The sequence below is a fragment of the Rhodotorula toruloides genome, assembly GCF_000320785.1.
Source record: "Rhodotorula toruloides NP11 unplaced genomic scaffold Scaffold21, whole genome shotgun sequence".
In the NCBI taxonomy this organism is placed as follows: domain Eukaryota; kingdom Fungi; phylum Basidiomycota; class Microbotryomycetes; order Sporidiobolales; family Sporidiobolaceae; genus Rhodotorula; species Rhodotorula toruloides.
Window position 1 is genome coordinate 276,394 of NW_015622981.1, and position 16,340 is coordinate 292,733.

At 62.9% G+C, this 16,340-nt stretch overlaps 5 protein-coding genes across 5 annotated transcripts; 3 read left to right on the plus strand and 2 right to left on the minus strand.

Moving 5' to 3' along the window:
* Nucleotides 1–476: 476 nt before the first annotated feature.
* RHTO_03572 (3-methyl-2-oxobutanoate hydroxymethyltransferase) lies at nucleotides 477–2,774 on the plus strand (the record flags this gene model as incomplete). Its single annotated transcript, XM_016417242.1, has 5 exons — nucleotides 477–717; nucleotides 776–1,689; nucleotides 1,750–1,816; nucleotides 1,879–2,223; nucleotides 2,284–2,774. The coding sequence occupies 5 exons, from the start codon at nucleotides 477–479 to the stop codon at nucleotides 2,772–2,774; spliced, it is 2,058 nt and encodes a 685-aa protein (XP_016271455.1).
* A 469-nt stretch (nucleotides 2,775–3,243) lies between these two features.
* RHTO_03573 (translation elongation factor 2) lies at nucleotides 3,244–6,793 on the minus strand (the record flags this gene model as incomplete). The annotated part of the gene is made up of 11 exons (XM_016417243.1): nucleotides 3,244–3,350; nucleotides 3,418–3,451; nucleotides 3,801–3,862; nucleotides 3,925–4,233; nucleotides 4,292–5,483; nucleotides 5,552–6,093; nucleotides 6,166–6,366; nucleotides 6,463–6,480; nucleotides 6,543–6,553; nucleotides 6,661–6,694; nucleotides 6,775–6,793. 11 exons carry the CDS (start codon nucleotides 6,791–6,793, stop codon nucleotides 3,244–3,246), a joined length of 2,529 nt encoding a protein of 842 aa, XP_016271456.1.
* Nucleotides 6,794–7,020: 227 nt separating this feature from the next.
* Nucleotides 7,021–10,403, plus strand: RHTO_03574 (ethanolaminephosphotransferase; the record flags this gene model as incomplete). Its single annotated transcript, XM_016417244.1, has 14 exons — nucleotides 7,021–7,259; nucleotides 7,336–7,380; nucleotides 7,454–7,748; nucleotides 7,809–7,975; nucleotides 8,035–8,167; nucleotides 8,225–8,266; nucleotides 8,321–8,445; nucleotides 8,525–8,577; nucleotides 8,631–8,791; nucleotides 8,851–9,125; nucleotides 9,183–9,265; nucleotides 9,330–9,749; nucleotides 9,809–10,016; nucleotides 10,073–10,403. 14 exons carry the CDS (start codon nucleotides 7,021–7,023, stop codon nucleotides 10,401–10,403), a joined length of 2,577 nt encoding a protein of 858 aa, XP_016271457.1.
* A 118-nt stretch (nucleotides 10,404–10,521) lies between these two features.
* Nucleotides 10,522–12,367, minus strand: RHTO_03575 (tRNA(M-2-U44)-methyltransferase; the record flags this gene model as incomplete). The annotated part of the gene is made up of 3 exons (XM_016417245.1): nucleotides 10,522–11,311; nucleotides 11,371–11,574; nucleotides 11,637–12,367. The coding sequence occupies 3 exons, from the start codon at nucleotides 12,365–12,367 to the stop codon at nucleotides 10,522–10,524; spliced, it is 1,725 nt and encodes a 574-aa protein (XP_016271458.1).
* A 348-nt stretch (nucleotides 12,368–12,715) lies between these two features.
* RHTO_03576 (uncharacterized protein) lies at nucleotides 12,716–16,253 on the plus strand (the record flags this gene model as incomplete). The annotated part of the gene is made up of 7 exons (XM_016417246.1): nucleotides 12,716–13,163; nucleotides 13,228–14,401; nucleotides 14,460–14,928; nucleotides 14,987–15,345; nucleotides 15,405–15,500; nucleotides 15,555–15,621; nucleotides 15,678–16,253. The coding sequence occupies 7 exons, from the start codon at nucleotides 12,716–12,718 to the stop codon at nucleotides 16,251–16,253; spliced, it is 3,189 nt and encodes a 1,062-aa protein (XP_016271459.1).
* Between the last annotated feature and the right edge of the window lie 87 nt (nucleotides 16,254–16,340).

A 16,340-nucleotide genomic window follows, 5' to 3' on the forward strand; every position in this document is an offset into this window, starting at 1 on the left:
TCGCAGTCACCGAGAAGGGCGGCAAGGTCGAGGCGCTCGCGCTCTCGATCCGCACGCGCAAGGGTCTCAAGCCCGAGATCCCCTCGCTCGACAACTTCTACGACAAGCTCTAAGCCGAGCGGACCTGCTGCTGTTGCCTCCTCTCCCCCTTTCCGCCTCAATGCAAGATCATCCGAGCCGTGTTGATTCCAAGGTCGTCCTGCGTGCGTGCGTGCAAGAGAGAGATCGTCTGGTGCATCGGGAGAGCAGCGCTTCAGTTGCGCAGGACACCTCTTCTCCTTCGAGGAGGACGAGCCGCCGCCCGCTCACTCCGCCTCCGTTTGTTCTGCGGGTGGCATAGGCTCGTCGAGAGGGCTCTCCTCGACTCATTTAACCTGCCACTCGCCCGCAAGGGGGACCCTCGAGAGTTGACCTTGGCGACTTCGCTCGCTCGCCAGGTTGACCTCTTGCACTCGTCGCTTAAGTCTCGCTTCACGATGCTCGCGCGGGCTGGAAAGGCTGCTGCCGAGTCAGCTCAGCGCGTTGCTGCCGCCAACCATGCTGCCGTGCTCGACCTCGCCTCCATCGACCCGTACGCTCGGGCGCGACAAGACAGCGCTGTTGGCTCGCCAGCCCACTCGACCAAGCGGTCGCCCGAGGCAGCGCGTGGGAGGGTTCCCAAGGGAGACATCGGGCTGCCTGTCGAGCTGCGCGAGGCGATAGAGACCATGATGAAGGGTGCGTGGCGACTTCATCTCGTCGAGGGGAAACTGGCTGATCATGCTCTCGCTCGCAGCGACGGACACGAAGGAGGCTATACACACCCGTACGCAAGAGCTGTGGCACCGGTTGCGACGGACAACGCTCGAACCTCAGCAGGGTCTCGACGTCGAGAAGGTTGCGTACGATGCGCACACTTCGCTCGCCTACTTGCTCGGCATCATGCCGAACGTCTATCTCGCCAGCGTGACCGTACTCGAGACGCTCAAGCGGCGGCTGGAGCTGCTCGCGACCGAGCACGACGACAAGATCGGCGAGGCCTGGCAGCCTGACCGCCTCGTCGACTATGGCAGCGGGACAGGCAGCGCGGCTTGGGCCTTCGAGCAGGTGTGGGGGGTGCAGACGCCGTCGGGGACGCCGCGGGAATACGTCGGGTTCGACTCGGCGCGGGCCATGGTCGAGCTTTCGAGCGGACTCTTCGGCGCCCTGCCGCGACGCTATACGGATGCAGGCGAGGCGACCAGCGAATTTACATCGGGCCGCCTCCAGGCGATCTCGCACCAGGTCCAGTTGCCTGTCGGCGAGACCTCGCTGGCCAAGATGAACGTCAGCCGCAAGTCGTACGAGACGAAGAAAACGATCGCTCTCGCCGCCTTCTCGCTCGGCGACATGCCCAGTCGGACAGCTCGCAGGACCCTCGTCAAGACGATGTGGGATTCTGGAGCGGAGGTCATCGTCGTGATCGACCGCGGGACGCCTCGCGGCAGCAAGCTCGTCGCAGATGCGCGGGAGGAGCTGCTCTCGTACGGCCGCAAGGAGGTCAACGCAGCGCGAGGCGTAGACACGGAGCAGGAGGCGGAGTTTGACGAGGTCGCGCTGGAGCTGCGAGAGGCGGGCATCGACATTGCGCCCGATGCACTTGCCGAGCTTTCTGAGGCAGAGGAGCCGGCCGAGGTGGATCCTTCGCTAGGGTCGTACGTGCTGGCACCGGTGCGCACAAGGTCCTTCGCGCTGTGCCGATCTGCCGGCTGACCTCCCCCCTCGCCGCAGTGCCCTCACGACAGCGTCTGTCCCGCAGTCGGCCCGTCGAAAGGCTACTGTCACTTCTCGCGTCGGCGTGAGTCCTGCCGCCCTCACAGGCCCATCCCACAAGTCCGCTCACACTCCCGTTTCCCGCAGTGCAAATGCCGTCGTTCCTCCAGGCGGTCAAGGAGACGAATCGGGGCGAGAACAACGTCAAGTTCTCCTACGTGATCATCCGCCGCGGTCAGCGTCCTGCGTCAGCCGAGCCCCAGCTGTCAGCGTTTGCCGAGATGCTCGCTTCTCTCGACAAGGCGGAGAAGGAGGGCAAGTCGGAGACGACAGACGCCTCGTCTCCAACCTCAACTTCCGGCACAACCGTCGTTTCGAGCAGTGCGAACGCTGCGGCGGTCGACCCGGCTGTCGAGCTCACGTTCCCGCGCATCATCGCGCCGCCTATGAAGGGTTCCGGTCACGTTACCCTCGATGTCTGCTCTCCTAGCGGTGCGTCTACCCTTTCCACCGAGCGTCCGAACCCGTCACTGACTCGACCTGAGGGCGCAGGCGAGCTCGAGCGCCACGTCGTCAGCAAGCGTCAGGGCCGTCAGATTTACTACGACGCGCGCAAGTCGAGCTGGGGCGACGCTTTCCCTCACACCGGTTCGCAGGGTGCCGAGCCGTCGCCATACGCGCGCGAGGTGCCCGAGGAGAACTTGCCGAACCAGCTGGGCGACAAATTTGCGAGCAGCTCGAAGAGGCGCGTCAAGAAGGCTCAGCGACAGGCGGGCAAGGTCGCAGCGATCGATTTCCGCTACGAGGACAGGATCGAGGCGAGGGAGGAGCGTGCAGGCAAGCGGATGCAGAAGAAGCTGCAGCGCGAGGCGCGCGAGGCTGAGGAGGCGAGCGAGAAGATGTGGCGCGAGGAGGAGGAGAAGTTCCTGGCGCAGGCGACGAAGCGGCGCGGGAAGAAGAACAAGGCGTTCGACGAGGAGCAGGACTATGGTATCGTCGAGTACGAGTTGAACGAGGAGGGCGAGCTGGTGCAGAAGCGGTAGACGCGGATTGCGCGCTTAGACGCCATGTAGAAGTTGTCTCCCCGCTCAAACGCTCATTGTTGTTGCAAACATGCATTGTTGCCTCTCTTCCGTCCTTCCAGCCCGCGCGAGCATCGTGAAGCGAGAGTTAGTGCGCGAGGTCAACCCGGCGAGCGAGGGAAGTCGCCAAGGTCAACTCTCGAGGGTCCTCCTGGCGCGCGAGTGGCGGGTCAAACGAGTCGAGGAGAGCCCTCTCGACGAGCCTATGCCGCCCGCAAAACGAACGAAGGCGAGACGGGCGGACGACGGCTCGTCCTCCTCGAGGGAGAAGAGGTGTCCTGCGGAACTGAAGCGCTGCTCTCTCGATACACCAGGTACTCTCTCTCTTGCACGCACACACGCAGGACGACCTTGGAATCAACACGGCTCGGATGATCTTGCAATGAGGCGAAAAGGGGGAGAGGAGGCAACAGCAGCAGGTCCGCTCGGCTTAGAGCTTGTCGTAGAAGTTGTCGAGCGAGGGGATCTCGGGCTTGAGACCCTTGCGCGTGCGGATCGAGAGCGCGAGCGCCTCGACCTTGCCGCCCTTCTCGGTGACTGCGAGCGAGGAACAACACAAGGTCAAAAGGGGGTCCTGGACTTGTCAAAATTTGGAGATACTTGCTCGCTCCGCCCATAGTCTGCCAGTGGTCGAAGACCTGCGAGTGTGAGAAGAAGAAGAGAGCGCGCGGCGAGGTCAGCGTGCGTCTTCGAGGCCAAGGGGAGGGGGTTGTTCGAGGGAGAGGGGCCAGGCGGTGACGACGTCTGCGCCTCCGCCCCAACGCTACGCTACACGAGACGACGTCGGATACTGCCTGGAATGTATCGCAGGAGTGGCAAGCGACGTCGAAGGTCGTCGTCGTCCTCCTCCTCGTCCTCGACCGCCCCTTTCCGCCTCGACTCCTCGCCTTCCCTTCGCCCTGTCTCCGCCGCCCCGCAGAAAAGCCGACTGTTCTGCGAGCACCGAGAGCACGACCGAAGAACGAAAGCGAACACCCGCCGACTCACCATCTGGGGGAACGCCTGTCCACCGGTCGCCTGGCGGAGCTCGCCCGTGAAGCCGAACGACTCTGCGCGCGAACGTTGAGGGTCAGCTAAACCGCCACGGCGACGAAACCCCGCGCGTACGCACCGTTGACGGGGAGGTAAGCCTTGACGGTGTACATCGGCGTGCCCGGGCGCTGCTCCTCCGAGAAGACCATGCCGCGCTTCCTGTTGAGGGTCGAGTAGATACCGCCGAGAGCAGTCTCGGGGCACTGGATCTCGACCTGGTAGACGGGCTCCTGGAGACCCGGCTCAGCGAGGAGCGAAGCGGCGTAGACGACGCGACGGCAGGTGGGGATGATCTGTCCACCACCGCGGTGGATGGCGTCGGTGTGGAGGGTGACGTCGAGGATGTTGTAGCGCGAGCAACGCATAGGCTCCTCGGCGCAAGGTCCCTCTGCGAGCGCGAGAGGTCAGCGGGACCGCCCAGCGCCCGGAAAGAGAGACGGACTTACCCTTGGTGGCCCACTGGAAGGCGGCAACGCACGAGTCCTTGATCTCGTTGAGGTACTGGACACCCTTGGTCGTGTCGACGAGGAAGTTGGGGCCGGAGCCGTCAGGGCCGAAGCACCAGATCTTACGGGCGTCGGTGACGTCCCATCCGAACTCGTCGGCGAGGATACGCGCGCGGGCCTTGAAGTCGTCGCGGGGGCCGATCTTGCCGGCCTCGACGGCCTTGGCGACCTCCTCGTCGACGGGCTGGGCCTTGACGTAGAGACGGTTGTGCTTGTTCTGCGACTTGGAGAGCGCAGTCATCGACGACTCGGCCTGGACGGTCTCGCGGTAGCCGACGACGGGGTCGGAGAGCTTGAGGGGAACACCGGCGTGGTCCTCGACGAGGTCCTTCAAGCAGATCTCGAGGTGGAGCTCACCGGCACCGGCGACAATGTGCTCGCCGGTCTCGGCGATCCAGGTCTGAACACACGGGTCCGACTTCGAGAGACGCTTGAGTCCCTCGACGAGCTTCGGCAAGTCGTTGGCGTTCTTGACCTCGACGGCGACCTGGACGACAGGCGAGACGGAGAACTTCATGACGCGCATGTTGTGAGCCGTCTCGGAGGTCGTGAGCGTGCCAGACTTGAGCAAGAACTGGTCGACACCGACGAGACCGACGATGTTGCCGGCCGGGCAGTCCTCGAGCGGGTCGACCTTGCCGCCCATCATGAGAACCGTGCGCTGGATCGACTTGACGAACAGGTCGTCCTTCTTGCCCGGCACGTAGTTGGGGCCCTGGATGCGGATCTTGGGGCCGGCCTTGACCGTGCCCGAGAAGACACGACCGAAGGCGTAGAAGCGACCCTTGTCCGAGGTGGGGACCATCTTCGAGACGTAGAGCATAAGCGGGCCCTTGGCGTCGCAGTCGCGGATGGCGATGGCGCTCTCGTCGTCCATGGGACCCTCGTAGAGGGTCTCGACACGGTAGCGCTGGGCGGTGACGGGGGAGGGGAGGTGGATGACAACCATCTCGAGAAGAGAGTCGCCGGCGGGGAGGAACTTGCGCATGATGACCTTGAGGAGAGCCTTGCCCTCGAGGTCCTTCTCGTCGGAGGTGAGGTTGATCTCGAGCTTCTCAAGGAGGCCCGGGATCTGGTCCTTCTTGAAGTTCATGACGGCGTCGAAGATGCGGAAGATGGGGTCAAGAACGAACTGCGCGGGACGTGGGGCGAGTGAGCAAGCTGCATCCCTGCGAAGGAAGAAAGGGTCGCGAAACTCACCATGTTGAAACCACGCTCGAGGGGCTTGCCATCCGCGTCGACCGCCTTGGTCGACCACTTCTTCGTCTTGGGGTTGAAGTAGTTGTCGCCCCAGAGCTTCGGCATGAGCTTGTCCTTCGACACACCGAACTTCTTCGCGTACCGGTTGGCGAACTGGCGGAGAGTGAACGCCCATCCGTGAAGACCGGAGGCGAAAGCGACGGTGCCCGCTTCCGGGTAGACCTGAACGTCGCCGAGAGCCTCCTCCTTGTAGGTCGAGATGATGACGTTGACCGACTCGATAGTACGAGCGAAGGTCTGGTAGAGCTCCTCCTTGGCGATCTGGAGCTCGAGGAGGGCGCGGTCGACCTTGTTGATGCAGACGACGGGCTTGATGCGCTCGCCGAGAGCCTGACGAAGGACAGTCTCGGTCTGGACGCAGACACCGTCGATGGTGTCGACGACGACGAGGGCACCGTCGGTGACACGGAGAGCGGCGGTAACCTCCGACGAGAAGTCGACGTGACCGGGCGAGTCGATGAGGTTGATCAAGAACTCGCCGCCTGCGAGACGAGACGAGGAAGCGAGTCAGTAAGCTGTTCCGCCACACTCGCTTGGCAAGGGCGCTAACGCACCGTCGGTCTTCTGCTTGACGTCGGGGAGGTCGTCCTTCGGCAGCTCGAAGTACATCGAGATGGCGGTCGACTTGATGGTGATACCGCGCTCCTGCTCGTCGGCACGAGTGTCCATAGCACGGGTGTCGCCAGCTTTGGCCGAGGCGATGATACCGGCCTTCGACAAGAGCGAGTCGGTGAGGGTCGACTTGCCGTGGTCGACTGCACGAGCAAACGAGCGAGCACAAAGTCAGCCCACGCGTTCCCCGCCGCGAACAGCACCTCCCCCTCGAATCGCAGGTCGGAGGTCGAGCGTACCGTGGGCGATAACGGACACTGCGGGGGGATGGTTTGTCAGTCTGGGTACTCGTAGGACGTCGTAGGAGGGCTCAACGCACTGTTACGGACGCTGCACACGGGTTCCCACAAAGTGGAGGAAACGTCAGCTCGCTCGTCCTCCTGCCGCCAACACGCCTCTCGGGCGGCTGCCGGTGTCGTCTAGGGGCCTATACGCACTTGGTGGGCTTGTCCATGAGCTCACGGATCTCGTCTGCATTGTGGAGCGGGCGCGGCGGAGTGGCCAGTCAGCACTGAGCTCGGAGGGCGGCGCGAGGGACGAGGACGACGCACCGACGGTGAAGTTGACCATGGCGGGCGACTGTCTAGCCTGTGGCTGCTCTGGTCGGGGTAAAAGAGAGGAACGAGGACAGCAGGCCGGGGGGCGAGCAGTGATGAGAAAAGACTCGACGCCAGGGCGCGCTCTGCCACTTGCAATCTTCATTACAAACAGTTTGTATTCAGCCCATTACAACTCGCTGATCCCTCTCACTCGACCACCACGACCTCGCGAGAGGACTGACTGGGCCAGCTAGGGCCATGAGGGCCTCGCAGAGTCGGGCTCGACCCTCGCGAACGGCTCACGTCGCCGTCGTCGTCGCAGCACTCGCCGGACTCGCCTGCTTCGCTCGTGGCTTCTTCCCCGTCAAGCCACTGCTGGCTGGATTCTCTCCGGCACAGGACTATGCACAGACGTCCCGCAGATACGACGCTGGCGCGAGCGAGCGGTCAGATGCGTTCTCCCGCTTGGCTTTCGTCGTTGTCGACGCCCTCCGAGCGTTCGTCTCCTTCCCTCCACCCTAGGCTGCGTACTGAGCTCGCTTGGTTCAATCCTGACACGCTTGACACTGCCAGCGACTTTGCGTTCGGCCCCAACTCCCACATGACCTTTGTGCAGTCGTGAGTTTCCCGAACTTCCCGCTCTTGAGCCATTCTGCGGCTTACGAACGCCCCGCCTGTGCTTCGTCCGCAGCCTCGTCGACTCAGGCGAAGCTCTCCCATACACCGCTGTCGCCCAAGCCCCGACTGTGACCCTCCCACGCCTGAAAGCGCTCACGACCGGGTCGAACCCAACCTTCCTCGACTCGATCCTCAACGTCGTCGAAGAGTCCGTCACAAGCGCCGCGTTCGAGCGTGTAGACTCGTGGGTCCGCCAGATGGCGATGCAAGGCAAGAAGATCGTCTTTGCGGGCGACGATACGTGGTTGAGGTTGTTCCCGAAGGAGTGGTTCAACTGGACCGACGGAGTCAGCAGCTTCTTCGTGTCGGTGCGTGCGGTCAGCCTAACCTTGTCAAGCTCAGGCACTCATCGTCTTGCGCGCGAGCAGGACACCGTCACGGTCGACACGAACGTCACCCGCCACCTCGACTCGCTTCTCGCCTCAGCCACGGAGTCCGAACGACGCGACTCTGCGCACGCGCCAGCCGAATGGGACGTTCTGATACTGCACTACCTCGGCCTCGACCATGTCGGTCACCTCGGTGGACCTCGCAGGTGCGAATCTCCACCATCGTCCTTCCCCTGCTTACATTGACCTTGTCTGCACCACGCAGCCCGCTCATGCCGTCCAAGCAGCAAGAAATGGATCAAGTCGTCGAGCGTATCTACCGCGACCTCGAACGACGAGATGCGGAAGATGGCCAGCGGAGCTTGCTTGTCCTCGTCGGCGATCACGGCATGACCGAGGTGAGCGGCGAGTACGCCTCTTACCGCCTTCGCTGTTTGCTGACGGCCGCTTTACAGGGCGGCAACCACGGCGGCTCGACAGAAGCGGAGACTTCGGCGGTACGAATTGCTAACCAATCCTTCTCGAGCGGAACATTGACATGATCGTCGCAGGCTCTCCTCCTAGCCTCGCCCAACCTTCGCACCAAGGCACCAGTCCCTCCGACACGGCACGCTAGCTCGTACAGGCTGCACGAAGTAATTCAGCAGATCGACCTCGTTCCAACTCTTGCCGTACTGTTCGACCTGGGCATGCCAAAGTAAGACTCCTCCTCTTAGCTCAACCATGTTGAAGGCACTGACATCCTGTCCCTGCAGGAACTCGATGGGCAAGCTCGTCCCGTCTGCGGTCGAGGCGTTACGACCAGCTGGTACGCTCTCCTCTCGCCCCTCTTTTGTTCTTCGCTAACTCGCTCGGATACAGCCCTCGCTCAAGCGCTAGCAGCCAATGTGAGGCAACTGGTGGAGGTACTGTCAGCGTCGGCAGGCGTCGCCGCGGTCGATCAGCTGGCGAAGGAAGCGGCCGGCAACTCGAATGCTTCGCTTGCAGACTTGCTTCGCTCGAGCATTGAAGCCCAGCACGAGGTGCGTCTCGCTGTTGAGCATGGATCAAGCACTATCATGCGCTGACAGTCTCGTCGCAGTTCCTCCGCTTGGCGCAAGACCGTCTCCTCGCCTCCTCATCCTCCTACCAGCTCTTTCCTCTCTACTCCGGCCTGCTTATCCTCGTCTTCGCATCCATCGGTGCCCTCTCGCTCTGTCAAAGGGTCTGGCAAGTCGAGACGAAGCAAACGAGATGGACGGTCGGGCTCGCGCTGGTCGCCTACCTCGGGTCGTTCTTCGCGACGAGCTTCATTGAGGAGGAACACGAGTTATGGTACTTCTTTGGCGCCACTGGGCTCGTCCTTCTCGCCATCCGGTACGTGCCAATCCGTTCGCTTACCACCGCCGGTTCTGACCTTGTCAACTTTCGCAGGCCCACCTTCAGCTGGACAGAACGCCTCACGCTCATCCTTGCGGCCGCCTCGATTCGCATATACCGCAGCTGGGCGCACAACGGTAAGCTGCCGTCTCCCGAGCATCCCCTTCACAACGAGCTAACCACAACACTCTTTGCATGCAGGCCAGAAGAATGTGCCGAACACCTCGCTCTCGCTCGTCCTGTCGTTATATCCGCGCCTCACCTTCGCCCTCATCCTCATCAGCTATTTCGTTCCTCTCATCGTCGCCCTCAGCGCTTTGGCACAAGCGTCCCGAACTTTCGCTCGCTCTCGCCCAACTGTCGGACAGGCAATCGCCAAATCCGCGACCTTCGCCGTCTTCGCCGTGCTGGTCGCCATGCAAGTCGTCGTCGGGCTAGCGATGCACAGGACGCGTTCGATGCCGGAGGACGCGCAGGGATCGCTTGCGAAGGCGTTGGAGAAGCTCGACTTGGACAACGCGGAGGCGCTGTCAAGGGCAGGGTACTGGATCTGCGGCGTTGCGTGGGCAGTCTTGCGGCTCATGTCACACAGAGCAGAAGGAGGACAAAGCTGGCGCTCGAGTGCGTGAATGGGTAACCCGTGCTTGCGCGAAAAAGAGCTGATTTTCGTGCTTTGACAGCTCTCACCCTCGTTCACGCGTCGCTCCTCCTCATGTCTCTGACGAGACCAGCCAACGTGCCTCTCATATGCGCTTTCTGGATCCAGCACGAGGCTGTGAGCCGACTAGCGCGGAGAGCGGACGCCTCGCCCGCCCAACTCGCTTTCCTTGTCGCGGCGTTCCAGGCGACCGGCTTCTTCGGTCTCGGCGGGTCAAACTCGCTGGCATCGTGAGTCTCACTTCGGCGCATGTCGCGGAACACGCTGACGATTTGACACCCTACAGCGTCGACCTTTCACAAGCCTACAACGGCCTCTCCTCCTACTCGTTCGCCCTCGTCTCGCTCCTCACCTACTTCTCCAACTTCTCGCTCCCGATCCTCCATTCCCTCTCGCTCCACACGATACCCAACCCTCTGCGCTCACTTACCCTCCGATACCTCACCCCATTCCATACCCTCGCACTCACTGCGCTCGCCTTGAGCGCGACCTGGTTCCGCTACCACCTGTTCAGTTTGACTGTGTTCGCGCCGGCGGTGCTGTATAGGGTTGTCTGGTTCGGACTCGTCCACCTTGGGACGAATCTTATACTGGCTCGACTTGTTATGAGCGGGTAGACGACGTAGATTTGTAGAATAGAAGCGCTGTTTCTCTCCACTTCAGCCCAGCAGACGAACAACGAGGAAAGCGAGAGAGTAGGTCTCATTGCGATGCGAGCACGCCGTCTAATCTCTATCAATGTTCCCTCTCTCCCGCCTTGCCCTCCGGCTTCCTCGCCCTCCACTCCCCCTTCCGCTTCACCTCCTCCACCAGTCTCCGCACCTCCTCGCGCACCCTCGCCTTGGCCTCCGCAACCGTCTCCCCGTCGGCGCCCGCAACATCCCACACCCTCTTCCGCCCAACGATCCCAAAGTTCTTCGTGCTGGGGATCCGCAGCGCCTCACGTTCGGGTAGGAAGCCGCATAACAGGGTGAGGTGGGCGAGGTAGAGCTGGTAGGCGTGGTAGCGGCCGCCGAGGATGGAGGCGCCGCTTGAGGAGGTGGAAGAAGAGACGGGGGAGGCGGCGTAGAAGGGGCGGAGGAGCGGGTAGCGATCGTCTACCGTGACTGAAGAGGTCGTGTCAACTGTGTCGGAAGGCGAGAGAGAGGGAAGGGCCGAGAGGTAGTCGTCCGGGATCGTGTAGGCTTGTCGCTCGAATCGACCAACGAGCTCGTGGAGGCAGCAAGGGATGTTGAGGAAGCCGACGCGGTCGCCAGTGGTCATGGCGGCAAACAGCGCGCACCAGGGCGTCATCTCGTCGGCGTGATTGAAGATGAGGAACGAGTCGGGTGGGAAGGGCCAGGCGAGGTCGTCGTCCGCCGAGAATTCCGAGGGCGGATCATCGAAGGCGTGTGAGATCAAGTCGACCGGGTTGATGGATCGGACGCGCAGGTCGGGAGTCGGTGACGAATACGAGGCCCAGGACTTGCGCTCGCGAAGGTCGAAGCCGTAGCCTTGGTAGCCTTCCGCGGCGAGGATGAAGACGCTGCGAGCAACGTGAGATCAATAAGAGTTATGTCGCACGCCAAAAGCGAAAGAACGCACAGCAGGCCATTCCCACAGCCGACATCGACGAATCCTCCGGGCGGCCTTCCGCCACAGTCGGCGTACATGCCGCGCCAGAACACGATCAACCATGCGGCAATAGCGACGTCCTCAAAGACGTGCTTCGTCGCGTCGGTCGACTCGCGCCAGTTGTGCAGCATCCACCTGAACGTGAGCCGAGGCGATTGAGACTCGATGTCAGTTCTGTCCACCGTTGGAGGTTGCCTCAGTGCGGCTTCGGAAGTGATAGGGGACGGTAAACGCACTTGTATTTGTCCTTGAGCTGTTGGTACAGATCCTGCACTTCCTCCTTGCCAACGAGAAGGTCATGGTGGATCCGCTTCGTCCAGCCGTCGGCTTTTCCCGTGCAGAGCTTGCCGGCAAACTTGACGAGAGCGAGACATGTTCGGAAGAGGCGGTCGGTCGGCGGGAGGGGCCCAGAAACGGCTTGGGAACGTAGCGGGATCAGGTCGATTCGAAGGAGGGCGGCGTCTGTTTGCCGTGGGAGGAAGCGGAAAGCGAGAGCGGAGGCCTGAGGATGATAGTAGGGCAATCGACCGTCGGGCTGCTCCGTCTTGAGTTGCTCGAAGTCGGGGAGAAGGAGGAGAAGACCTTCCCCGTCGTCCTCCGAGTCATGCGTCGTTCGCTCGTAGAAGAGGCACTCCTGCTCCATCGCCCAGTCGAACTGTGGCCTGTTCGGCAGTATCCTACGTCGTATCCGCCGCGTGCAGGCGTATCCGTCCAGCTCGAAGAGCCGTTCTCCCGGTTGCTCGTCGTCTGCCTGGACATCCGCCCGCAGGATGGTCGAGCTGCTGTGCTCGGGTTGCAAGACCAGTTCAAGAAGTCCCTCCTCGAAGTGTTCCAGCCTGCATTGGACCGGCAGCGAGACGACGGGAATCCAGTCGAGGGGAGAGGGCGAAGACGGCGAGCGGAGACGTGGGAGCGGGTTCGGCGCATCTAACGCGAGCGCAGTCGGCTGTACGCCTTTGCTGGGCATCTCTACGCGCCCGCTCAGCCGTGTCGAGCGTGGAGTCTTCGACTGACGCTCGCCTCGAACCCTTGTTCTTTGGCATCCCCGCTCGTCCGCTGCACATCCGCTGTGACTAGCTGAAGAGAGCTCCAGGACGCGCACAGAGGCTACAAGAGCTTGTACCGACAGCCTCGTCCCGCCCTAAGCGACACCCACGCCGTCTCACCCCTTGACCTTTCTCATCAGCTCCTCTCGACTGCACGCGATTTCACCGCCCATTTCGCCCTCTGGTAGCCCGGTCAGCGGCTTATCGGCACCGGGATATCCACACCCGCTCCGCATCTCCCTTGCAACCCGCCCAGAGCCGCCGTCGCCATGCCGACTCCTCGCGCGACCCAGTCCTCCTCGCCCAAGCTGACCCTCAACGACTTGCCGCCCGAGATCATCCTCCACATCATCGAGCACGTCGAGCACCTCTCCATCCAAGACCATCATCGCCTCTCGCACCCCGACGTCCCACCTCCCGGTCAGAACGGCGGTGCGCTCGGCGGTGCAGGAGATGCGATCCTCGCCATGATGAACGGCCTCTTCGGCGGTGCGCTCGGTGCGAATGGTGCAGGCGGGCTCGGAGCGGCCGCAGGCGGAGCGGGAGCTGGAGCGGGAGCTGCCGGCGCTGGAGCAGGCAACGCGAACGCCGCAAACCCCTTCGCGTTTGGCGGACCTAACGCTGCCAACCCGTTCGCACCGGTACAAGCTGCGCCACCGCCTGCACAGGTGCCTGCAGCTCCCACCGATTCGGACGACGACATGCCGCCGCTCGAGCGTGAGTTGTGACTCCCTCCGAGCGCTTGTCCACCTCGGCTCACGTTCCTTGCGCACCTTTATAGCGATTCCCGGTTCTCAATCGGCGTCAACCACTGCATCAACGTCGACTGCTGCGGCACGACCGGCGGACGACAGCGACAATGACAGCATGCCTCCGCTCGAAAGCGTCGACAACGTGGCACCAGCGCCTGCCAGTGGTGCTAGCGCAACCTCCCCATCCAATCCATTCTCCTTCCTCTCGTCTCTCACGAACCCGCTCTTCGGCGGGCGGAACAACAGCACGACGCAGTCGACCAGTCCGCCTCGTGCAACTCCCGCTCCAGCTGCCTCTCGCCCAGCCGCCCAGCCGTCCACGACAAGCGCGACCGACGACAGCATCTACGACGACATGCCACCGCTCGAAAGCGTGGTGCCCGCCACATCCTCCTCGACTCCGGCTGGTCGCGCGCCTCCGACTGCTCGCCCCGACACGGACGACGAGATGCCGCCGCTCGAGCCGATCCCGTCTTCGACGACTGCTCGCGCTGCCGCCCCGACCGCCGATTCGGACGATGACATGCCGCCTCTCGAAGCGATTGACGAGGTCCCCTCTTCCCGTCCTGCTGCTGCCTCGTCAGCCGCGCCAGTTCCGGCTGCGACAGCGGCGGCCGACAGCGACGACGACATGCCGCCTCTTGAACCGATCGATCGTCCCACTGTGGCGAGCGGGACTCCTGCGGCGTCGGCCGTGACTGTTCAGAGCGACGAGGAGTCGGATGGCGACGGTGACGATGAGGAGGACGACGTAGACGAGGACGACGAGGACTGGGAGGACGAAGACGAGGACGACGAGGTCGATTCGGATGAGGATGAGGGCAAGATTTACCCAGACGGACTTCCGCTCGACCCGCTTCTCCCGCTCCTTTTCATCAATCGCCCTTTCCTTCACGCCTCGCGCAAGACCTTGTACCGCAAGGTGCACCTCCTCAGCGCCTACCAGGCCAGCAGATTCCGCGAATCGCTTTCGAGCGAGACGCCTGCCGCCTACACCAAGGGCGAGGAGCTGGTCGGCGCGACGAGCGAGGGCGACCCTGTCAAGAAGAACTACCTCGCCGACCTCGTCAAGCACCTTTGGATTGAACCGGAGGGTTCGCTCTCGCTCGGTAGGGGCGGCGGCCAGGTCTACATTGACATCATGCGCCTGTGCCAGTACCTCGAGACGCTCGTCATCCGCCCGCAGTTCCTCAAGAGTGCCACGTGCGTCATCTTATCGTGTTCTGAGTCGTCAGCGTTGCTCACACCGCCATGCTGGCAGGAAACCGCTTCTCGAAGCCCTCGCCGCGCTCTCGCACCTCAAGACGATCGACTTCGGCTCCTCCGCCGACCCGAAGCACCCGTTCCGCATCACGACACCTCGTCTCTACAAGCTGATGCAGCAGTCTTGGCTCGACCTCGAGAACCTCATCGTCGTCGACCTTCGTCCCGCCGAGGACGGCCCGGCTTTCGAGGAGGACGAGATGTGGGATCTTGTTGACGACCTCGAGAATGAGGAGTGGTTGAGGAAGCGCGAGGCCGAGAAGCTCAAGGAGGGGGAGACCAAGGAGAAGGATGGCGAAGCTGGCGAGTCGGTGGAGAAGAGCGAGAACGAGGACGCGAAGCCTGAGGAGGCTACTGAGGGCGAGGAGCTGACCAAGGGGAAGAGGAAGATGCCGCACGGCCTCAAGTCGCTCCAGCTTTTCGGCTTCAACCTGACCGGCAGCGAGATGGACCTCATCCTCCAGGACGTGCGTGATGAGCCCTCGCTCGAGCTTGACGCAGGCTAACACCAGCGAACATATGCAGTCCCGTCAGACTCTCCAGACCCTGTTGCTCCAGAAGCCCGGCTATCTTTTCAGCCGTTACGAACTCGCCTCGACCCTGCTCACCTTCGGCACGCATCTCACGGTGCTCGACCTCAACCTTCCCGCCAACTGGGATCCCGCACCGAAGCCGGTCGCCGGGTTTCCCAAGCCAACCTTCCCTGCTCGCCCGAAGGACTACAAGCCGGGCAAGCCGACGTCGGCGCACCTCTCGAAGATCGCCGAGTACACCTATGTCCTGGACGCCGTCATGGGATACCTGCCGAACCTCAAGAACCTGAACATCATCGGACCTTACGCCTCGACGAGCGTGTTCAGCGCCTTCCCTCCCAGCCTCACTCAGTGCGTCGGAGAGTCGGCTCGATGAAGGAGGGCTTCTTCCTAATAACTGCATTTCACAGCATCTCTTTCGGTCGCTGCCCGACCATCGTGCCCAAGACGCTTGCCACGCTCCTCAACAAGACGGTGACGCGCAACAAGACGCTTACTCGCGCCGAGTACGTCGGGACCGGCTGTTCCACGCGTCCTATCGCTCACACTCCCCTTCACAGCGGCTCCAAGTACACGAAACCCTTCCAGACGCAGGTCGCGAGGGGCATGACCTGCTTGACCGTCATCGTAAGCCGAGCTCGCCGCCCATCGATCACCTTTCGCTGACGGTCTTCTTTGTGCAGGACGACGACTTGAGCTGGTCCGACGCCGATATCCGCGCTATGGAGGACGCGACCGCTCAGCGCAACTGCTGCCTCCACCTCTCGAGCGACTCGCCTACCACTGCCGGCGGAGTCATCCCCATCCCGCTCAACCTCGGCGGACTCGGCGGACTCGGAGGGCTCGGCGGCCTCTTTGGCGGCGGTCTCGGTGGTCATGGCCCGGCTGGAGGAGCGAACGCCAACGCCGGAGGTGCGGGAGTCGGGGCCCACGGTGCTGGCTTCGCGCCTCCCCCTCCCGCTGCGCCGCGTGCTCAGTCTGGCGGTGTCGCTGCGGCTGCCGCCGTTCGCGTCAACGTAGGTGCACCGGCGCTGCGTCCCGCTGCTCAGCCAGCTGCTGCCAACCCGGCCGCCGCTCCCCCGCGCAACGCCAACGCAGGAGCCAACGCGAACGGCGCTGCTCCGCCGAGGCCGAACGCCGCTCCTCCGGCGAGGGCGAACGCGGGTGGCGCAGGTCCCGCGCGCCCTGGCGCTGGTGCAGGTCTGGCGGCAGGCTTGGCGGGACTTGCGGGCAGGTGGGCGAACAATGGCGGCCGTTAGGGAAGCGCTCGATGTCGTAGGATGTTGTCTGTGTCCATACCGCTTGTCGCATCGCAATGATACCTCCTTGCATAGCCCTGTGACGTT